The sequence below is a fragment of the Diabrotica undecimpunctata genome, chromosome 4, assembly GCF_040954645.1.
Source record: "Diabrotica undecimpunctata isolate CICGRU chromosome 4, icDiaUnde3, whole genome shotgun sequence".
NCBI lineage: Eukaryota > Metazoa > Arthropoda > Insecta > Coleoptera > Chrysomelidae > Diabrotica > Diabrotica undecimpunctata.
Window position 1 is genome coordinate 8,815,674 of NC_092806.1, and position 23,653 is coordinate 8,839,326.

General features: G+C 34.1%; 2 protein-coding genes across 2 annotated transcripts in view; one reads left to right on the top strand and one right to left on the bottom strand.

Moving 5' to 3' along the window:
- The window catches only part of sNPF (short neuropeptide F precursor), a 185,734-nt gene that overhangs the window by 16,886 nt on the left and 145,195 nt on the right, over positions 1-23,653 (top strand). The gene's annotated exons all lie outside the window — the stretch shown is intronic.
- LOC140438059 (uncharacterized) lies at positions 1,297-16,039 on the bottom strand. Its single transcript, XM_072527770.1, has 2 exons — positions 15,583-16,039; positions 1,297-1,640 (listed from the first exon to the last, which is right to left on the bottom strand). Exons 1-2 carry the CDS (start codon positions 16,037-16,039, stop codon positions 1,297-1,299), a joined length of 801 nt encoding a protein of 266 aa, XP_072383871.1.

Sequence of the window (23,653 nt, forward strand, 5' to 3'; positions counted from 1 at the left end):
TAGTTGCTATAAGTCCTCTTTCATTGATGCTCCTTCTAACCGTTCTCTCACTTACATTCACATTTTAAATTCTCTATACAGCGATGGAAAGCTCTCAGTATCTACTGCAATTTTCGGAATACCTAAAGTTTAGGGACACATAAACTTGACTTTTTCCATCTTGTAGCAATGCAATAATTCGAGCAACATCTACTGTAGATAAAATCATATCTTAATTATTCTCTTACTCGAAATCCACGTTTGAAAAGCTGAATTACTGTTTAATTAAATGTTTTTTATTTAGGAAGATAAATAGCGACTACAGAAAACAACAACATAACCGCCAAAACTGTCAAAAACAAGCATACATGATCGCAATAACTATTTAAATTGAGACGCAATATCAAACAGTGCATAAAACTTTCAATGAATTTTTATTTTCGGAAATTTATAGGATGGTCACTTTTTTTGTCGTTCAGTGTAGTTTTATTTTTAGAAATTATCATAAATTGTTTGTCTTTCCTTGTTTAAATAACAGAAATGTACAGTTACAATTAGAAATCACGGTCCCACTATGTTTAAACTTTCAGTACTACGTGTGGCCTAACTTTAACAACAGTACTTTTTACTCCAATCCTCTAAAAACAGTTTCTCATGACTTTTGATGTACAATAATTAGGGAAGGAATTGTATATGTTATATTATTATATAGATTGTGAAACAAGGTTTAGATATCATGTTTTACTTGTTTGAGTGAACAGATATTTTGGGTACAACTTATGAGATAAATTATCATAATTTTCTCAAATTAGGGATCTAAAGTTTTAGTAGTTATTTCTAATATATTTACTTACCTGAATAAATAGCTTCTAGATATAAATGGAAAGTTGTTATTATAATGAAAAATCACAATCAAATCTACTTTATCACAATATTAGGATTCTACTTAGTTAAACGAATCAACATATATACAAATATTTATACAAATTATAAAATACGAATATAAGGGTGATTCATTTAGAGGTACTTTTTTTCAACAAGAAAAAACAATGAAAAAAATAAATTTTATTTAAAAATATTTATTATCATACAAAAGAACCATTCTTTACAATTACTTTTTAAAAATAATTTCTTTTAAATGTTGGCCATGACTACGATTAAGTTGGTTCATTCGGAAGTTCCAATTCTCGATGACTCGTTCCAGCATTTCGATTGGTGTTTCACCAATGCCTCGAGTAATATTGGCCTCCAATGCCTCAATCGTATCTGGTTTATTCATGTAGACTTTGGACTTTAGGTAGCCCCAAAAGAAAGAGTCTAGAGGTGAGATGTCACAGGATCTAGGCGGCCAATCCACTGGTCCAAAGCGTAAAATAATTTGTTCACCGAATCGTTCTCGCAGTAAAGCCTTTCACGGTCTGTAAGGCAAGTGGCGCCATCTTGTTGGAACCAAATGTCGCCGAGACCACGAGCTACAATTTCAGGTACCAAATAGTCCGTTATCATGGCACGATAACGGTTTCCATTTACAGTAACATTCTGGCCGGCCTCTGTTTTAAAGAAATAGGGACTAACGATTCCACCAGCCCATAAACCACACCAAACAGTTGTTTTTTCAGGGTGTAATGGCAACTCTTGAACCTTTTTGGGTTGTCCATCACCTCAAATACGAGCATTTTGTTTATTAATGTACCCATTAAGCCAAAAATGGACCTAATCTGAAAACATAATGTTTGTCGAAAACAGTGGATCTTCTTAAAGCTTATCAAGAGCCTATCGACTGAAACGGTGACGACTCGGAAGATCGATCGGCTTCAGCTCTTGCACTAATTGAATTTTGTATGCTTTTAAACCAAGATCCTTACGTAAAATACGCCAAGTTGTTGCATATGACAAGCCAAGCCGTTGAGAAAGAGACGAACTGATTCTTCATTATTTTCGAGTACACTATCCGTTACCGCCGCTATATTTTCTTCAGTACGTGCTGAATGTGGTCTATTTGGTTGCGTGTTATCCAATAATGAAAACTGGGTTTCAAACTTACTAATCGTAAAGCGAATTGTACGTTCGGTAGGCCGATTATGTGGACCATAAATTGCTCTAAGCGGACGAAACACATTTCTCACACAACTCCCATTTTCAAAATACAACTTAATAACTTCTAGACGATGTGCCGGTCTAAGTCTTTCCATCATAAAATGTCAAACAATACTGAAAAAAAAGCGAAATGTCAGTTTGACAGTATTTATGCACGATCTCCAATCAAATCCCCAACAAAAAAGTACCTCTAAATGAATCACCCTTTATATATAAAAATTCTTCGGTAAGATAGTTTCGAATAGTTTTCGATAGTTTTTCATTTTATTCGGATTTACTCTGTATGAGTACGAGAAACAAATTCGTTAAGGATTTCTGCTTAGATGAATAGACATGTCGTGGAATACAAATTTTAGATTCCCCATGTCTCTATTAACATCTTTATCATCGTCTGGCCATGCCTTGCAATTTTTAGAAGGCTCCAGATTAAAGCAGAAATCTGAATTTGTTTCGAAACTATCTTACCGATTTTTCTATCAGATGTCGCTATTGCGTCCATAACGAAGCCATGTTATTGTTGCTTCCTTATAAGACAGAGAAGATTATTTTTCACGTTAAGAACGGCTATGAATAACTATTCTGATGAGACTTATTAAGTCGAAATACGTATCAATAGATACATAGACGCTTTGAACGTGAAATCAAATCTTTTCTGTCTTTTTCATTTCATAAAAATTCTTCTTTATATTTTAGACAACTTTCTTTAGTTGGTCCATCTCTTTTGTTTATTTGATAATGGCTCTATCGGATATTTAAATATTGTGTTTTTCGAATCTCTAAATCATATATTATTGATCACACCCGCGTCTTATATCAAGACAATTAACGTTATCATTAATCTACCCGTTCACATCAGCAATCTGAGACAAATCTATACTCGATATTTTGATTAGATTTAAAAACGAATAGATACAAGATTCAAATTTAAAAAATGTTTAAAATATGGACAGAAAGCTTCTTTTTCTGCAGCCATCTTTCTCTTCTCTTCATACACATAGATACACACACACATACTCACCTACACGCACACACACAGTTCTTGTAAATTGGAGAACTTGTTTGTTATTTACTTCAACCTTTTGGAATTCTTTAACTATAATAAATTGTGTTTTATTTTTGGTTAAAATCAACTAGGAATAGTTAGAACTAGATTTTTTGTTTATGAGCAAATAGTAATTATATTTAGACGACCAGGTTCTTGTTTATATTGCATCAAAATAGACTTTATTGTTTTTGTCTAGGCACCTGTTGCATACGTGTGAACGAGTTGGTTTACAATAAAATTCGTGTGAAGTGAAGAACTTGTTTGTTATTTACTTCGACATTCTGGACTTCTGTAACTGTAATACAAGTTATTGTGTTTTTATTTTTGATTAAAATCAACTAAGAATAGGTAGAACTAGATGCTTTGTTTATCAGCAAGCAGTAATTATATTTAGACAAACAAGTTCCTGTTTTTATTGCATTAAAATAGACTTTATTGTTTTTGTCTAGGCACCTGTTGCATACGTGTGAACGAGTTGGTTCGCAATAAAATTCGTGTAAAGTGGAGAACTTGTTTGTTATTTACTCCGACATTCTGAACTTCTGTACCTTTAATACAAGTTATTTTGTTTTTCATCCTTTTTTTGCCCTCAATATTGATATCACTAGGCAATGATTTGAGTCTATGTTTGCGCCTCTATGACTTCTCCAGTTTATTACGTCTGTTCCATGCCTTGAATCTATTAAATTGTGATCAATCTGACTATTGTGTTTTTATTTTTGGTTAAAATCAACTAGGATTACCTAGAACTAGATTGTTTGTTTATCAGCAAACAGTAATTATATTTAGACAAACAAGTTCTTGTTTTTATTGCATTAAAATAGAATTTGTTTTTTTTGTCGAGACACGTCAGAGGTGCTCAGAAAAGCTACCAAAAAGATAAAAAGACAGTTATTTTTAGGAATTACAAATAAGACTAAATATTACTCAGCAAATGGGTCATATATCTAAGATATGATAATGAAGAAGAAGAAGAGATATTACGAGAAAATACTAATATTTGAATAGCTGTTTTTAACGAACGATATAAAAGTAATCAAACAAACTTAACAAATTTTATTACCATTCGATTTCTTTCTAAATTAGTCAGACCTGTGTATTCATCTCAATAAAAGTGACTACAAAACAACCACAGTGTCAACACCGATACTCCACAATAGCTGCAGCGAGTCTATTTACAGATCTAACAGATCTTAATGAATTTATCGCACCCCCTACCATCTCTAGAGGATAATCCGCACAACTGGAGTGCATCCCGTTCAAAGGAACATCCTCTGCGGAGTATATTCTGCTTCGCGAGCATAGTTAACAGACTCCACCGAAGTGGTATAAATCTTTTTAGTTTATTTGAATTAATACATTTAAAATTATCCAGCATGTATATAATACTATTTTTTAAATATTTCTAAATACAAACAAACCTACGTAAAACACAAATCGAAAAGGGATTAAGTATTATTGTGATTGTTACTACTTTTATAGGATAAATTACACTGTGTGCTATTAACTCTGTTGCCTTGTTTGAGCTGTAGAGTATTTGTCCTGCCTTCTGAGTAAGTGATTGAGTTTCAACTAACATTCATGGCTTAATTTTTTTATGAACTAACTCTTTTGCTTTTCTTCATTGCTCATAAACACTGACTGTTCGTAGTGTAGTAAAGTAGCCACTTAAAACCAGCCAGATATTATTTTGTATTGGTACTACAGAAATGTCGAGATTAACGTGAATATGCGGTTTGCCGGTATTAAAATATTAAGATATATAACGCAGTTGATAGCCATGACGTCAGGATCATTGAAAAACTATATTTGCGTCAAACATTGCATATTCGTATTAATGAGAAGTTGACAAAGGAAAGTAGGATTCTATAGGAAGCCAGACAGGGTTGTGTGCTGTCCTCAGTGTTGTTTAATTTGTATTCAGATAGAATCTTTCTTATTCTTCACGTGCCATCTCCGCGACGGAGGTTGGCAATCATCATGGCTATTCTGATCTTAGATGCTGCTGCTCTGAATAGTTCAATTGATGTGCATCCGTACCATTCCCTCAAGTTACGCAACCATGAGATTCTTCTTCTTCCTACACTTCTCTTGCCCTGGATTTTCCCTTGTATAATCAATTGAAGTAGGTTGTATCTCTCATTACGCATAACATGCGCCAGGTATTGCAGCTTTCGTGTCTTGATGGTTTCCGATACTTCCATTCTTTTGTTGATTCTTTTCATGACTTCGTTGTTTGTTACATGCTCGGTCCATGATATCTTCAGGATTCTTCTATACACCCACATTTCAAATGCTTCCAACTTTTTAGCAGTCGACGCGTTAAGTGTCCATGCTTCTATCCCATAAAGCAGAGTCGAGAAAATATAACACCTTGCCAGCCTAACTCTTAAGTCCAATTTTAGTTCTCTTGCACAAAGTACCTTTCTCATTTTATTGAAGTTTGTACGTGCTTTCTCTATTCGAACTTTGATTTCTTTGGAGTAATCGTTTGTGTGATTAATTATTGTGCCAAGATAGTGGTAGTTTTCAACTTGTTCTAAAGCACTACCGTTAATTGTCAGGCTTTCACCATTATTTTGGGTTTTTGATATCCTCATAAATTTGGTTTTCTTGGTGTTTATTGATAATCCATATTCTTCTCCATACTCAACTATCTTGTTCATTAGCTTTTGGAAGTCTTGGAGGTTGTCTGTTATTATGATAGTATCGTCCGCATACCTAATGTTGTTAATTGGTGTTCCATTGACCTTGATTCCGGCTGTTTCTCCCTCAAGAGCTCTTTTCATAATTTCTTCAAAGTATGCATTGAATAGTAGTGGTGACAATACACACCCCTGTCGCACTCCTCTTTTAACTTCGAACTCTTCTGATGTGTGTTCATTAATGCGTACATATGCCTGCTGTTTATAATATAGATTTGTTATAATTTGAAGGTCATTGTGTTGTAGTTGTTTTACTTTGAGGATGTCCATTAGCTCTTTGTGGCGGACTTTGTCGAAAGCTTTGTTGTAGTCTATGAAACAGATACTCTATCTTGGTTCACATCTAAGCATCTCTGGATTAGTACGTTGAATGCAAATAGAGCTTCACGGGTACCTACGCCATTACGGAATCCAAATTGAGTTTGTTCAATATCTATATCAAGTGTTTCTTGGTAGAAATATAGCTGCTATATAGCCATAGAATCTTTAGACCTGCTTTAAACAACTTGGAATATGGTGTAAAAATTAATGCAAAACTGATAAATAACATCAGATAAGCAGATGACACAGTTATATTGAGCGATGACTTAAATTTGTTTTTGATGTCTTTTAAAGTCCATTAACACAGTGGGACGGGAGATGGGATTAAAAATGAATTACCCTAAAACAAAATACATGGTATTTAGTCGCTTGTCTTATCAAAAATATACAATTACAAATAGATAGACAATCAATACAAAGAGAATCCAATTTCAAGTATTAAGGTTGTTATATTACCGAACAATTAAATTCAGATAAAGAGATAAAATGTAGAATTGAGATGGCTAGTGCAACTTTTTTAAAAGTGTGGTCATTCTTTTATAACGATAAATTGAAATTTTAACTTCGGAAACGCATGATTAAATGTTAAATATGGTCAGTTTTCTTATGTGCTGTTAAATCATGGACCTTAAAAATATCTACTTATAACCGCTTAGAGGCTTTTAAAATGTGGTTGTAACACTAAAAATACCATTGGTAGAATTAAACAGACATTTGTTCAACAAATTAGGATGGCGATCTTGCTACCATTTAGAGCGTACTTACTTCCAACTTGAAGGACCACCCACTGGCGTGGGAAATAAGAACACAAGCAGTTTATACAGTACGTAGTTTAATAATTGAATGTTACTACAAATAAGTTAATATATAGCCAAAGCGCAAGTTCTTTTATTGAAACTAATAATTATCACTTCAACTAAGGATGTTTTCTTCAATATTAATATACTTGATTAAGAATACGCGTTCAGCTTTTAACTATAAGCTATGTAACAATAACAATTAACAATAGGTATACTCAATACGCGATAGTCTAAACTCTTAAACCAGAAATGCGTCGAATTTGATCGAATACGAAACTAACACTAACTAATATGCGAGAGTTAAACTTCTAACCAAATAGCGACCAGCTAAGCTGGGATACAATTTTATACTGCCTACTTAAAATAATGCCTGTGTCGTAGCAACACTTGGATATATTTCTTACAGAAATTTATCCAACCGTGAACGTCGAAGCTGACAAATGAAGCAGTTCTTAACATAGCAGAAGCTACTCGTCAGCTGATTAATAGTGTCAAATCCAGGAAAATAGCTTTTATTGGAGATATAATGCGAGAAAAACAGAATATTTTTCCATTAATTATGATGGTTAAAACAGAAAAACTTGAACGGAAAGAACTGAAAGAATTGTTAGAAAAAAAGGCCCCGTTGTCAAATAATGTCAGAGAGAATGCACAGGGATAATCATCTTGCTGTGTTAATCGCCAACTTTAAGGAGTTTGTAGTAATTTAGTTATAGTTTAGGTGTGAGTCAAATAAAGAAAATATGTCATTTTGAATGTTTCAAAGTTGAAAACCCTTGCTAGTTGGCGAATAACAAATAATGAACGTAATAGCTTTTCCTTGAGTTGTGAGATATGAGCCGCCTAGTTAAGTCGATTATCTATGGTTATTTTCAATAGTTTAACAGTCTCTTTGTTATCTCGATCATTATGTAAGTTAGGTTTTAGTTTGTTTGCAGCAAACCATGTGTCAGATTTAGTAGAAAGTTTCTCGTAAGACATGTTTAAATGATCATTATTTTTTCCTGATATAACGTATGTTGTATCATCTGCGAATTGTACGAATTTGTACGCAGGTATGAATTTAGATAAATCATTGATATAAATAATAAACAAAAGAGGTCCCAAGACGGAACCTTGTAGGACTCCATGTTTTACGGATCGAAAATCGGAGAGATAACCTTTAGACACTACCGCCTGGTGTCTGCCACATAGGTAAGAAATTATCAGCATAAGAAGGATACCTCTGATTCCATGGTAATTTAATTTGTGGAGCAAAATGTCGTGAGAAATGCAGTCCAAAGCCTTTAAACGTTCAAGCTCCTCAACTACCACTCTCACAACATTATATACCAGCGGTACTCTTACCAGCAGTAAGTTATATTTGCTGATCACACTGAAATGTTAAACAATCGTGTAGGTGTGTATAATCAAAATATTCTAGTATTGCTTTTTGTATTTAATTTTCTCCTAAACGACCTTTTGCAAATGAAACTCATCACAATTCGTGACAGTTGCAATAACTCTATTCGCTATCACGTTGACATTTTTCAGCGCCATTTTATTCGAAATCCATTACATAAAACTTTTAATAACACCTATTTTTCACAACCTTTCCGAAGAAAACGACAAATGAAAATAAACGCCGATGAAATGTATTTAAACATGAAGTAATGCTTACTAAAGTTTTTAATTAAAATGTCATAAATTTTTTTGTTTTTCAAAGTTTTGAATGTTGCAAAAGTTTTAATAGGTTTTTAAATAGAATTCAAAATACGAAAATAGCAAAAAATATTTACGCATTGTTATTTTATATTTGTGTGGGTTGGTTAGACAAAGTCTTGTTCATCTTAGTTTATAATATATTAACTTCTTTTTGTGTCCTGATATGTTACTCCTGTGATATTTGTAGCAAACTTTCTATAAACTATTAATTAATTAACTTGCCATTTACGTTGCTTTGTTATGGCAACTTTCCCAAGTAAAGTACTGATTTTTCTAACTATAACTCACACTGAAACATGTTGATTATTATAATGTTAAATGTTAAGCCTTCTTCGGTGAAACTTTGTCAAAACCAGGACGTGTAACCACTACAACCTTTTCAGACTCACCCTTCACTTTAAACAATGTAGTTGAGAAACTGTTTAGTTTATAAGTTGACCAAGTAATGGTCAAGACATGTAGATAATATTGATTTGGCTAGTACAATATATTATTAATATGTATATATACACTGTTCTAGTGTTTCACAGAACTTCAGGATTACAAACGAGAAATACAAGAATGAACAAATTAAAAAGAAAAAGAGAAAATCCAAAAAAAGATAGTACGTGTGAAAAGCAGACTAGAAATTATCGATAAATATTATAAAGAAAATAATATAGTCTTGTAACAATAATGAATCCCTTGAAAAAGCAGTGGCAGATCTACTCCAGAAAGCTTTGATAGTGCAATTGAAAGCCAAAAGAGCAATTAAAATCGGAAGAAATCAGCGGTGGCTCGTGGCCTAAAAAAGTGGTGAAGATGAGGAAAGCTTGCCGGACCAAAAGGAGTTTTGGTACCTACGTCGCGCCCAAAACTCATTAAAAACTTGTTAAAAAAAATGTATAGAGTTAAGGGCCCTAATAACTTGAAAACAGTTTTTTGGGGCACTTATACTAGATACGATTCGTTCTGCTTGCCTGGGTATTTTAGTTCTGAACCTTGACATTTCATTGAGGGTTTTTTGGCGATTAAAACACCACGCCTGCTTAAACGGGTTGGTGAGTTTCGATTCAGCCGCCCACTCCGAGTCAGATGTTGATTGCAGCCGACCACTCTGGATCAGACGCAGATATTTAAAATACTGGTTGGTCGACCATGTAAAAGAACATCCCTTTTATCTTCATTTTTCCAATGCCTAAACGGAGTCTCTAATATATTACACACCAAGTCATTAATTTAGCCACCATTTAATATAGTCTTCTGCAGGTCATCATGCAGGGTAGAGTCGATGGCAAAAAGGGAATAGGTAGAAAGTGGAAATCATGGCTGCGAAATATTCAAGACTGGACAAACATGACTGTAGACGAATTATTCCACGTTGCAAAAGACAGAGAAACTTTTAGAAAGGTGGTCGCCAACCTCCGTTAATGGAGACGGCATAAATACAAGAAGTCATTAATTGGATTCATGTCTGTCTAAAATTATTTTTGGCCAAACGAAATCCACGAGAACACTTTATATCCGAAATCCGAAACAAACCACAGAGAAATGTATTAATAAAGTGCACTAAACAAATAAAATTAATACTGTGACTAAACTAAACTAATAAATACTATACTATACACTATACTATGTATATAAAAAATATCTATATAATAGACTAAATTTCAAAATATTGTCGCTGAGAGAAATTTCCGAAAAATAGGAATAATCTATGTGTGATCTTAACATTGAGTGCTAAAATTTCAAACAGCAATAAAGAAAATAAAATGGTTGACAAAAAAAATAAAATGTGCAAAAGAGAGATGCGACAATTGCAGAACGATACTCGAAAAATATTACCAACAGGCTAAGGAATCAAAATGTAAATGAAGAAGGCCAGACAGATATAGACTCCTACTGGATCAGAATAAAGGAAGACATTGAAGCAGCAACGAAAGATGGAATAGGAACAGAAATTTGTTCCCGTAAAAATTATTGGTTCGACGATAAATACAATCATGCAACAAAAGAAAAAATTAAGCTTACACAAAGATGCTTACCCGACAAACTAGAATAACTGTAGAGAATTACCCGACAAAGAGAAGAGAAGAAAAGAGGATATACAAAAGAAAAAACGAAACCACTTAAATGAGGAACTTAAATATATAGAAAACCTTAACAGAGAAAAAGAATTCAGAGCATTCTATAAGAAAGTTAACATCAACAGAAAAGAATTTAATGTCAACCACAAAACAATGCAGAAGTCAGAATGTTGACCTATTAAAAACAAGGAAAAATGTATTAAATAAATGGGTGGAATACTTTAACCAGGCACTTAATATAGAGGAAGAAGAAGAAAACCAAGAAGACAAAATAAATGAGATAAGGGGAACAGACGAGAGGGAAGAGGAACTACCAACGATTCTTGAAGTTGAAGATGCAGGTAAAAAACTAGCCAGAATCTTGATAATCTCCCAGCTGAACTATATAAAAAAGGTGGCCACGATATCATAATGGCATTACAGCAGCTTATAAAAGAAATATGGACACAGAAATCTATCCCCAATAATTGGAATATTGGAATACTTTGCACAATACACAAAAGAGGAGATATCTTTGAATGCTCTAATTACAGAGGAACTACGCATCTAGATATGCAACAGATATGCAGAACGGATAGTGGTTTCAGAGTTGGTAAATCGACAATTCATCAGATTGCAAGCCTGAAATAAATTTTAGGAAAAACACTGGAATATGGCATTGATATTCATCACATATTTATAGATTACAAAGCAGCCTAATTATGTGAATAGAAGGGAAATGTTCAAAGTAATGAAAGAGCTAGGAATACCAAATCAGTTGATAAATTTAACAAAACTAACTCTTGAAAAAGTTGAATGTAGGGTACAAATTCAGGGGGAACTGTCTGAACTTAAATAAAAACAAGGGCTCAGCCAGGGAGACCCTCTCTCCTGTATACTGTTCAATCAGGCTCTGGAAAAAGTATACGTATGTCACAAATCACAACCACTGGTTCAATATATAATAAATCAGTGTACATCCTTGCCTATGACGGTGATATCAATATTGTTGGGAGAACGGAAAACGCTGTACGAGAGGCATTAAAAGAATCAGCTACAAAAATGGGTTCAATAATAAACACCAATAAAACGAATTATATGAAAATAAGCACGCAACCACAAATCCTACGACCATTTGTTATAGAAAACGACGTCATCGAAGCAGTGAACGAATTTGTATACCTGGTAGAGCTCCTTAACACTGACAATAATACTACCGCAGAGATAAACCGTAGAATTTGCACGGCCAACAGACGCTACTTTTGGCTTAATCTTCTCCTTAACTCCTCAATATCAAAAGTACAGAAATAAAACTCTACAAAACAATAATAAGCCCAGTCCTAACATATGGTTCAGCGATCTGAACTCTAACAAAAAGTAATGAAAACATGTCAGGATGTTTCGAAAGAAAAGTATTAGAATCGATGGAGCAGTGAATGACAATGGAGTGTGGATAAGACGATACAACTTCGAACTTTATAGAATATACCAGGAACCAGATATCGTAAAACATATTAAGATAGGACGTCTGAGGTGTATAAGCATGTAATGCGGATGGAACAAAATGACCCAACTAGAAAAACGCTTTTTGATACACCCATTGGTCATAAAAGAAGAGGAAGACCCAGAATAAGGTTGCTTGATAACATCGATGAAGACATTAGAAATATGGAAATACGTGCTTGGCGGAGGAAGGCGATGGATACTGACGACTGGAGAGAAATTCTTGATTAGGCTAGGACCCACGCCGGGGTGAAAAGACAGATTGCTGATGATGATGATACAAAATAATGACAAAAAGTAGTTATGCAAAAAAAATGAATGAGACGGAGCCGCCAAAACATATTTATAACCAAAGAATAGATGGAGTGAGAAGGAGAGACTTATCCTTGAGCAGGCCAAGACCCACCATGGGTTGTGGAACCAATGATGATGATGGTTATGTAAAATAAATGTTAATTAAATATTTACGCAAATTAATAATAATACCACTATTAACATACTTAATTAGAAAAGAAATAAGTTTGATTGTTTCACAAGTACAAGTGTACAGAAACCGGTGACAAGTGACAAGTAAGTCATCAACCAAAAGAAAACGTTGCCTTCTTCTTCTTCAAGTGCCATCTTCGTTCCGAAGGTTGGCGATCATCAGGGCTATACGTATTTTCGAAACTGCTGACCGAAACAATTCGTTGTTGCTACAGCTATACCATTCCCGTAGATTCTTTAGCCAGGAGTTTCGTCTTCTTCCTATGGAACTTTTTCCTGCTATTTTCCCTTGCATAATTATTCGAAGCAGTTCATATCTTTCGCCTCTTGTAATGTGTCCCAAGTATTGCAGTTTTGGTTTTTTGATCGTAAATATGACTTCCTTTTCTTTACTAATTCTTCTCAAGACCTCAACATTTGTGACTCTCTCGATCCATGATATTCTCAGGATTCTGCGATACATCCTCAGTTTAAATGCCTCTAATTTTTTATTATAAATCTTTTTCAGCACAGAAAGTACGTAACATCTCATCAGGCGAAGTTTCATTTCAAGGCTCAAATCTCTTCCACAGAACACTCTCTTCATTTTAGTGAATATGGATCTGGCTTTTTCTATTCTTATTTTGATTTTTGAGCTATCGTTGTCTTCATTTATAAAAGTGCCTAAATATTTGTATTTGCTCGATCGATAATTTCATTGTGTAAATATAAATTTTGGACATTTTGTGTTGATCTCGATATTACCATAAATTTAGTTTTCTTTAAGTTCAAAGATAGTCCATATTCTTCGCTGCAGTCTGCTATCTTATTCATCAATGTCTGTAGCTCTTCAAGTGTTTCTGCGATCAGAACGGTGTCGTCGGCAAATCTCAGATTGTTAAATCTAACACCATTTACTTTAATACCTACGGATTGCTCAGAGAGTGTTCTATTCATTACGTCTTCGGAATAGAGATTAAACAGGGTTGGTGACAGTATACACCCTTGTCTCACACCTCGCTTTATTTCAATTTCTTCAGTGGTATTATTCTCTACTCTCGCTACTGCTTTCTGATTGTAGTACATATTTGCTATTAGTCGGATGTCTCGTTTATCTAAATTCTTTTCTGTCAGGAGTCTGATTAGGTGATCATGCTACACTTTATCAAAGGCCTTACCAAAGGCCACAAAACGTTGCCAACATACACAAAATAATTATAGTACGGTTGTACAGAAAGTGACATGTTTGTCAAAATATTTTCTTTAAGTTCCTCATAACTTGTAATCCCCATACACTAATTTTCATAAATATCGTGTAGGTACTAGGTATTTTCCGATATATAGATAGTGTAAGATAGGCGTGAAACACCTTGTATATTATATCTAACAGAACTCCACAATTCGACTGTTCAGGTACACTTACGCCATTTCATACACAATAGTCTTTTTTTGTGACGCATACATGATTAACATTGTATATTAACATTACATCAATGGCTTTTACATATGGTCACCCTAACACGCAAACAGTTGAAATATACATACATACAGATTTTTTGCCTCTCGGATCTATTGTAAGAAATTTCAACAAGTGAAAATATTGCTTTTATTCTTATATTTCCTTATTTATACGGTTTAATGGAATATTCCCATTAAAAGTATCTCATTACATATTTATTATTTGAGTACATGGAAACGGAATATATAGTTGATTTTATAGATAATTTGTGTTTCTAATAGCGAATATAAAAATAATAAAAATCGATGTCATGTTTTTATAATAACAAAAATATATGTTGGACTTACTGTAAAGTACAATACGTTATCCTCATTTAATCTTAAAGGAAAACACAATAAAATAGTATAAAAATATCTTGCGCTTATGATGCTAAATACTTATTTAAAAAAGCTCATTTTTTAAATAAAAAAAGGATTCAGTAAGCGGTACAAGATCGAGAACGATATCGGCAAATCGTCATGGAAGCTACCCACGCCTAAAACTTGGGAACGGTACTCAAAGAAGAAGAAGCGGTACTGTAGACTAGGGCGAAGCTTTATATTAACCAACAAAATCCTTTTTTTTAACTATTCTCTTTACAATTTCATAATACACATAATAGTATTGCATCACCTATGAAACTGCAAATTTTGTATTAAATATAATTTAAAACATGGATTTTTACTGTTGTTTTTTTTTGTTTTTTAAGTACGTAACAAGTTTTAAAAGAAAAATGCAGAATGTACAAGAAACAAAGGTTTTATTTAATTTATTTAATAAATTAGAAGTAAGCGCACAAACAGCATTGAATAAAAATCAAAAGTAATGATAATTCAATAAGACGTATTGCCTCCTCTAGCTCTTATAACATCTAGACAACGTTGTGACATACTTTCAATTAATCTTCTTAGATAATATTAATCGATATTATCCCATTCTACGGTTAACAACCGTTGCAGGTCCTGAAGATTAGCTGGCGTCACATTACCAGATCTCACCCTTCTGTAAAGATGGTCCCAAACATGTTCTATTGGATTTAAGTCCGGGCTGTGCGCTGGCCAATTCAAAACTTGTAAATTTACCTCTTGAAGGTACTCAGTAACGATTCTTGCGACGTGTGGGCGTACATTGTCATGCATTAAAACAAAGTCATTACCAATAAACGAGGCGTAAGGAACAACATGCATCTCCAACGTTTATCTAAACCTATCAGCAGTTAAGGATCCTCCATATAGCTGTACCAATTCGGTTTGACCCCTAAGAGATATTCCGCCCCAGAGTATAATAGATACTCCTCCAAAGTTTGTTGCCGGTCTTAGGTTGCATTAAAAATAACGCTCGCCATCTCGTCTATAAACTGGTATTCTTCGATCCGAAGTTTATAAACAAAATCTTGACTCATCCATAAAGAGTATGTTACCCCAGTCGTCGATATTCCAGTTTACGTGCTCTCTTGCAAATGTTAGACGTGCTATACGGTGTTCCCTTGTAAGTCTCGGGGCAGTGGCAGCTACTCTGGCCCTAATTCCAGACTGTCTTAAGATATGCCTAACAGTTTCTAAAGACACAACTACATTTCGAGTACATTTGGCTAAGTCATGTTGAAGTTGACTTGAAGTCACATGTCTTCGACGCAAAGCCTGAAGGACTAAAAATCTATTGTCCACATGCATAGTTGTTCTTGGCCGACCTGTTACAGCTCGTCTTTCATAAAGACCAGTCTCTCGGTACCTTACTACCACTCGTGATACTGTCGACTGATTTACACCCACTAAATTTGCCACATATCTCTGACTCCTTCCGTCTTCACTGAGGGAAATTATTCTAACCACTTGATCTCTCGTTAAATTTAAATTTATATTGTCACGACCTTTCATACTCAATATTTAATACGAAATTTTAAATTAAACGCAAACTGTATACTTTTTACAAAAGTAAAATAAATATTGATAATATAAAAAAAATTATATAAAAAAAATTCAGCAGCAGTTTTTGTTGGTTTTTTTAAGCTTTTTACATACTTTATCCTTTTCGTTAGTAAGATTTTTTACGTTTCCTGTATAAAAAATTATGAAATATTTCAAAAATTAATATATCAAATTATGGTCAGTATATTTTGTATACCTAACGGCCACACCTGTGACCATATAAAAAATATGAAAATGTTTGACTAATAACTCTTTTTATCACACTTTAATACAATAGTCGAACTGATAATTGCAAAAATCCAACATTGTATTTATATAAAATTATATTTATATGAAATTATGAAAATATAAATAAATATCATTTGATGGTTAATTTAATTATTATATAAACTATATAAAAATGTTTAAAGATGTGCCTTAGGGTAAAAAATCTTTCCCAAATTTATTTCTTTATTGTGACCTATTCTTCGGTTTTGTTTTCGATCTAATTTCGTACCCCAATTGTGAATATTTTAACAACTATGTATGTATGCCTAATTTCTTTTTTATTCTGCACACAATGTAGGGGAGAGGTAGGTACAGTGAGACGGTTGGAACACTGAGACAAACGCGGTAGAGCTTACCACGTTCGGTATTATAAGGTAGAACTAAACGAACATGCCTATTACCACCTTAAAGTGAAGCAAACAAGAAACCATTAAGATTCAACAAGAAATGTTTTAGTTATCGCTGGTCATTTGAAGTGAGTGCATCGTAGTAAATATACCGTATCCACGTGGCCGCTGTTTTCACGAAAATTGAAGTTTCTTAGACAAGGTAGGTTATTCTAACTACAAAGTAAACCATTTTACGAAACAATTAAATTAAAACAAACGATTTTTGTACATATTTTATTAGTTTTTTTCATATATTTTTATTAACGATTTTTTAAGGAACAGTGAGACAACACAGCAGATGGAACAGTGAGACGCGTCTCACTGCTCCTTTACTGTCTCACTGTTCTGTTATAGTTGTATAAGCCAGGTCATTTGCAAAATAATTTCTCTTACAGAACGAAGATGCCAAGAAAAAATAAAACAGATCGGAAAATAGGAAGATTCTCTGAAGATATGATGAGGCAGGCTGTTGAATTAGTACAAGGTGGCACTTCTATACGACAAGCAGCACGAATAAAAGGAGTATCTTTCCAAACAGTCCACAGATATGTTAAAAAATATCAACAAGATGAGAACGTCCGTTTATGTCCTAATTACAAAGTAAAACAAATTTTTACTATCGAACAGGAGAACGACTTGTGCGAATATATAATTAAATGTTCTAAAATGTTTTATGGCCTATCAAGAGAAGATACCCGAAAACTGTCATATGAAGCCGCAGTCTACAATAACATAGTGGTTCCAGCAAACTGGCATACTTCAAAAATCGCTTCACTTGCCTGGATGAAAGGATTTCAGAAACGTCATTCCAATAATTTATCCCTCCGGACCCCAGAAGGTTGTAGTCTTGCAAGGGCAACCGGTTTCAATAAATTTAATGTTGAAATGTTTTTCAGTAAACTTGAAACCGTTTTACAGCGTTTTCCTGTGTTTGGAGATGGTAGTCGCATCTTTAATTTAGATGAGACAGGAACCGTTACCGTTCAAAAGTCCCAAAAAGTGTTTGCAGAAAGAGGTATACGACAGGTTAGTAAAGCCACAAGTGGCGAACGTGGAACACTCGTTACAACATGCTGTATTGTTGGAGCATCTGGAGTAGCTATTCCTCCTGTTCTGGTATTCCCAAGAGTACACTTTAAAGATTTTATGATAAATGGGTCGCCTCCTGGAACTTTAGGACTAGCTTCAAAAACAGGTTGGATGAATACAGACTGCTTTGTGCAAGTTGTTAGGCATTTTATTAAGCACACTGGTAGTACTAGAGAAAACACTTCTTTATTGCTAATGGATAATCATCAAAGTCATTTATCGATTGAGGCAATCGATTTATGTAAAAATAATGGCGTTACAATCCTGACTATACCGACACACTGCACGAACAGATTACAGCCGTTGGACGTAGGTTTATTTAAGCCATTTCAGACTTTCTACAATGCTGCAGTAGATGCATGGATGATGAACCATCCCGGTCAGACATTTACAATTTACAACGTAGCAGCCTGTGTGGGCACAGCATATCCACGAGCAATGACGCCAGTTAACATCGCAAGCGCTTTTCGAAAATCTGGAATATTTCCATTCGATCGGCATGTCTTCGCTGAAGAAGATTTTTTGTCAAGTTTTGTGACAGATAGGCCCCAGACAAAAATGAGACATTTGAGATGCTATGTTTTCTCTGTGTTGTTGTACGGGGCGGAGGCATGGACGCTTACAGACACCACTATTAAAAAACTTAAAGCATTTGAGATGTGGCTTTATAGAAGAATGCTGAGAATATCATGGACAGCAAGGATCACGAACAAGGAAGTTCTAGAAAAAATGAAGAAGGAACCAGAGATTGTGTTTACGATCAAACGCATAAAATTGCAATATCTGGGACACGTTATGAGAAATCAGCACCGTTACTCCCTGCTGCAGTCTATATTGCAAGGTAAAGTCAAAGGTAAGCGAGGACCCGGTAGAAGGAGAATATCATGGCTGCGGAATTTAAGAACATGGTTTAAGAAAACCTCAACGGAGCTGTTTCGAGCCGCAGCGAGCATGGTCATGATTGCCAATATGATTTCCAACATCCGAAACGGATAGGAACCAGAAGAAGAAGAAGGCCGCTTGTTGCAGTTGAAGCTGCTGCTGAAAAGATAAGTGAATCTCCAGATGTAGAAAATCCAGGTCCAAGGCATACTGCTACTACTACTAAAACCTTTGTTAGTCCAACAGTTTTTAAGGGTTATCCTAAAGCTCCGACAAGAAAATCTGTAGAGGGCAACAAAAGACGCAAAGGAAGGACGATGATAGCTACGGATACCCCGGAAAAAATGAAGCTGATTAAATCTAAAGAAAAAACACCAAAACAGAAAAAAGTAGCACGGCGCGTATTAGATAGTGATTCTGACGAGCAAGACGAAAATGAGATGGAACTACAAGATTTCAGCGGAGGGGAGGATTTTATTGGTGAAGATCCAGAACCAATTATTTTCGAAGATCTTGATCGCTGTCCAAATGATGGGAATTATGTGCTCGTTGAATTCAACTCTAAGCAAAAGACATATTGTGTAGGCAAAGTCTTGTCTCAAATAAAAGAAAATGATTTTAAAATATGGTTTTTGCGAAAAAGCGTTAAATGTGAAAATAGGTTCTTCTTTCCAGTTGTCCCAGATGTCTCACATGTATTAAAAAGAGACATTAAAATGATTTTGCCGCCCCCTTTAATGCAAGGGTTAACCAAGCGCCAAAGTTCGCTTTTAAAATTTGAATTAAACTTTGATAGTCTTAACGTCAAATAATGTTAATTGTTACGTCTCAGTGTTCCCACATTGAAAGGAACAGTGAGACATTTACTAATTTTTAATTTTTATATTTTTGAGGTTTTAACATTAATTTTTATGAGAAAACGACATGATTTTTCAGTTCTTATTTATGTACCAAATATCATTGTACACAATATAAGTTTAAAGTAGCATTTAATAAAAAAGTTATTGGCATTGAAATTTTTTCGTCTCAGTGTTCCTACCACTCCCCTACTTTAGATATAGTATTCTGTGATCTATGAATATATAGATAGTTAATTACTATTTAAATGGGAATAAGCCACAATTAAAGGTTAAAATACGTTTAATGACGTTTCAATTTCCACTTCGGAAATCGTTCTCAAAATACAAACATTAGTAAATAGTTTGTATTTTTAGTTTAAATTTACTAATGTTTGTATTTTGAGAACGATTTCCGAAGTAGAAATTGAAACGTCAATAAACGTATTTTAACCTTTAATTGTGGCTTATTCCCATTTAAATAGTAATTAATTTAAAATGCCACAAGAAAATAGCTTTAGAACAATATATAGATAGTGTCTATAGATATAGTATTCTGATTCAATGTGATTCAGCTAGAGCTGAAGGATCTTCGCAAGTGCGATTCCATTACCATCCCAGCCTATCCTTGTTTAGCTTTCTGCTCGATGTTGCTTCCACCAATATGGTCAAAGCATATTCAATTTGCCAATGTTGACACCATCAACTAAAGGCGAGAGATTTTGTACTATCTTACACATACTGAATTTGGGAGTGTTAAACTATAAATGTTTAATTAATTAGTAATTAAATTGGATTCGAAATCATTCGTTTTCCTTCGTAATTATCGACTGCGCAAGTATGTTGTATAATACTGCGGAATCATGTTGAAATGTCGGGACTTCGGTCTGCGGCTTAAATTGAAACTACAATTATTTCATCAGTTCGATATTTCGTTAATTATTTATTTTTTCAACTTCATCAGGAACATTCTGTAAAATTAACTAACTAATTAGATAAAAACATAACATTCACAATATTTTATTGGTTATAATACTGTGAATGTTATGTTTTTTGAAGAGCAGCTTCTATACTGGCATCGTATTACTTTTATCTATAGTAAAATGCTAAGGCAATCGTCACGGAACTAGTGCCACAAGAAGGCGGGTAGCGTAGCGTCACGGGTGGCGTCACGAAATAGCGGTTGTTAATATCGATTCTTCTTCTTCTTCCTTCTTGTATTTATCTTCTTCAATATTAGCCTCCTAAATTATTTTAATTATCGCACCATCTTTTTCTTGTTCTGTCAATACTTCTTCGTCCATTTGGTAACTTATCTCGTGCTATTCGTACTATCCTATCTTCTGCCATTCTACTAATGTGTTCGTTCCAATCCTGTTTCCGTTTTGTCACCCATCCATTTATGTCTTCTATATTGCATGCTCTTCTTATGTTTTCGGTTCTCTCCTTATCCAACAGACTTTTCCCTGATATACGTCGGAGTATTTTCATCTCTGTTGTTTCTAGTAGTCGTCTCGTTTTAGATGTGGCAGGTCTTGTCTTCGCCGTGTATGTTAATATATGTCTAATTGTTGCTTTATGGATTCTTGATAAAGAATAGCAAAAGCATAAGAATTAAGGGTTCTTTATGAGGTATTTCATCCAGGATGGTTTGAAATTGTTCGTATAATGCCTCTAGTTCATCCTTAGGTTTGCAGTCCTCAGGGCTCAAGATATATATAATATTTAATTTTTGGTAGTCCATTGCGATGTTCATAAGTATTATTCTTTCGGAGATATAACGGTACTTATTTATGTTGTCCTTAAATTTTTTATGGACATGTACATCTACACCTGCTCGTACTCGTTCTTCTTTCTTTTCTCCACTGTATGCTAGAAAATATTGGTTATAGTCTCTTTGGCCTTTACCTTTATCTAGTAGATAGTAAATAATACTAGGGCAAGCGTCACGGAACTAGCGTCACGAGAAGGCGGGTAGCGTCACAAAATACCAGTTCTTAATATTGATTCACTAGTCTCGATCAATTCTTTTCTAGTTATTGTATATTTATTCTAATCAGGTTTAAACTAAAAACTGCATGAAAACTAACTAACAAAATACAAACACTCATACATTAAGAAAGACAAAAAAAATACTTAACACTATGAAGGAAAGAAAATTAAAGCTACTTTGGTCACATACTAACAAATGAAAAATCTGAGTAGGCAACGCACGTCCTTGGTAAAAAATTTAAGGCATTGGAGCGGAAAAGCAACAATAGAACTTTTCAGAACTGTTGTAGAAAGAGCAAAATGTGTCGAAGAAGAAGTATTTAATTATTTTCGTCTCTTATAATAAATCGGATTAAAACCTTTTCTTTTTTGCTTTATATTTGGTTATTTTATATCTCTTTTTCACCCTCCCTGGTATCAAGTTGATCGTATAGATTTTTATACGCTTCTGCTTCAGCTGTTACTACTGCCACTATCTATATGGACAACGAGATATTAAATGTAACTAGGTGCTTTAATATTCGCTAAATATATTTTTAGATAAATTGGAGTTTGCCCTTAAATATACAAAAAATTTTAAAAACTCCTCTCGAAGCGTAGAATTTTTGCTGATTATTTCAAAAGGATATGCAGACTGCAGAGTTTCAATGTTTAAGTGAATACACAGTAAAATCATTCAGTCGTTAATGATCGAATAAAAGCCCACAATTGGCAAATATTCCTCAAGAGATAATCCAAATTACCGCGCCATTACCATAAGTCTTAAATAAACTCTATTATTATTTCATTAGCTTCAAACTTTTAAGCGTTTGTGTGTTGTTTTTTGTTTCAAAGGATTCCAAGAAGTTTTACTTTCAGCTTAAATTATTTACAAACAAGTGAATTATGCTCTGGAAAGTATTAGGGTTGTAAAAATAGGTTTCACGGTAAAATACCTTGATATTACTGGTAAGAATGTTTGTGAGATAATTAAATTATTCAAGACATGTTTTGTATAAATGCAAATATTATTTAAGAAAAAATTATACGTAAAATATTATAAACACTTGCCTAAGGCAAGTGTTTATAATATTGAATGGCAAAATTCGAAAAAGTGAAAAAGCTTCATTTTTTCTGATTTCACAGAGCTAGTTGCATGTAACTGGCAGGTTACTTTTGTGCAGTGTGATATGGAAAATGTGCGAAAACACCAAACAAGTTATAAATCATCAAACACAAGAAGTATTCTTCTTTATTTTAAGGCTTTGGCTCAGACATTTTGACATTTTTTTCGTTTCACAAAGAAGAATCTTCTATTATTTTGATGCTGGGCCCAAAATGGGACTCTATGACTGACGTCTTTTTCATCAGTCGTATTTTTTGTCTATCCTCTTGGTTCTATTTTGCCATGTTATTTTGCTAGCCAAACGTTTGCTATAACAATTGTAGTACTTCAAACAAATACATCAGGCATCTATACTTGCATGTGTTAAATTTCTAGTGTCATTTCTACACAAGACCATCTATCGCAAGATCGGAGTTCTTGGTAGCCGCACTGCTGAGTAATCTAGTCACTTTTCTCAAAGAGTCTTATCCAATCTTTATGTTTGGTCTGATTCAACAAGATTAGAGCTCTTGGCAGCCGTATTGCTGGCTGATCTAGTCACTTAGATGAAAGATTCTTTCGTCTGATCAACATGTTTGATCTACTGGTCTGATTCGATAAGACTGGAGCTCTTGACAGTCGTATTGCTGGGTAATCTAGTCACTTTTGTCAAAGAATCTCGTCCAATCGTTATGTTTGGTCTGATTGGACAAGATTGGAGCTCTTAAAAGCCGTATTGCTGCCTGATCTAGTCACTTTTGTCAAAGTGTCTCGTCCAATCGTCATGTTTAGTCGGATTGGGCGATTGCGCTCACTCGAGCTAATTTTTCTACCCATAAATTGCCAATCGTATTAAATACATAAAAGAACTGATACCACGCTCCTCTCGGCATTATATAACTTCTAATTAAAACGCCCTTGATTGTGCTAATCGTGTTTTTTTATACTAACACAGTTGTTACAATTTTCACTAAACTGGCATTTCACCACCGTGGATCTCGTCGAAATATTAATCACCGGCTAC

Bases quoted from the DNA above. Each gene is read 5' to 3' on its own strand.
- LOC140438059 (XM_072527770.1), bottom strand. From the start codon at position 16,039: ATGAAAGGTCGTGACAATATAAATTTAAATTTAACGAGAGATCAAGTG. The intron at 1,641-15,582 runs GTAACATACTCT...CTCGTATTTGAG, and splicing joins CTGGAATATCGACGACTGGG to GTGATGGACAACCCAAAAAG.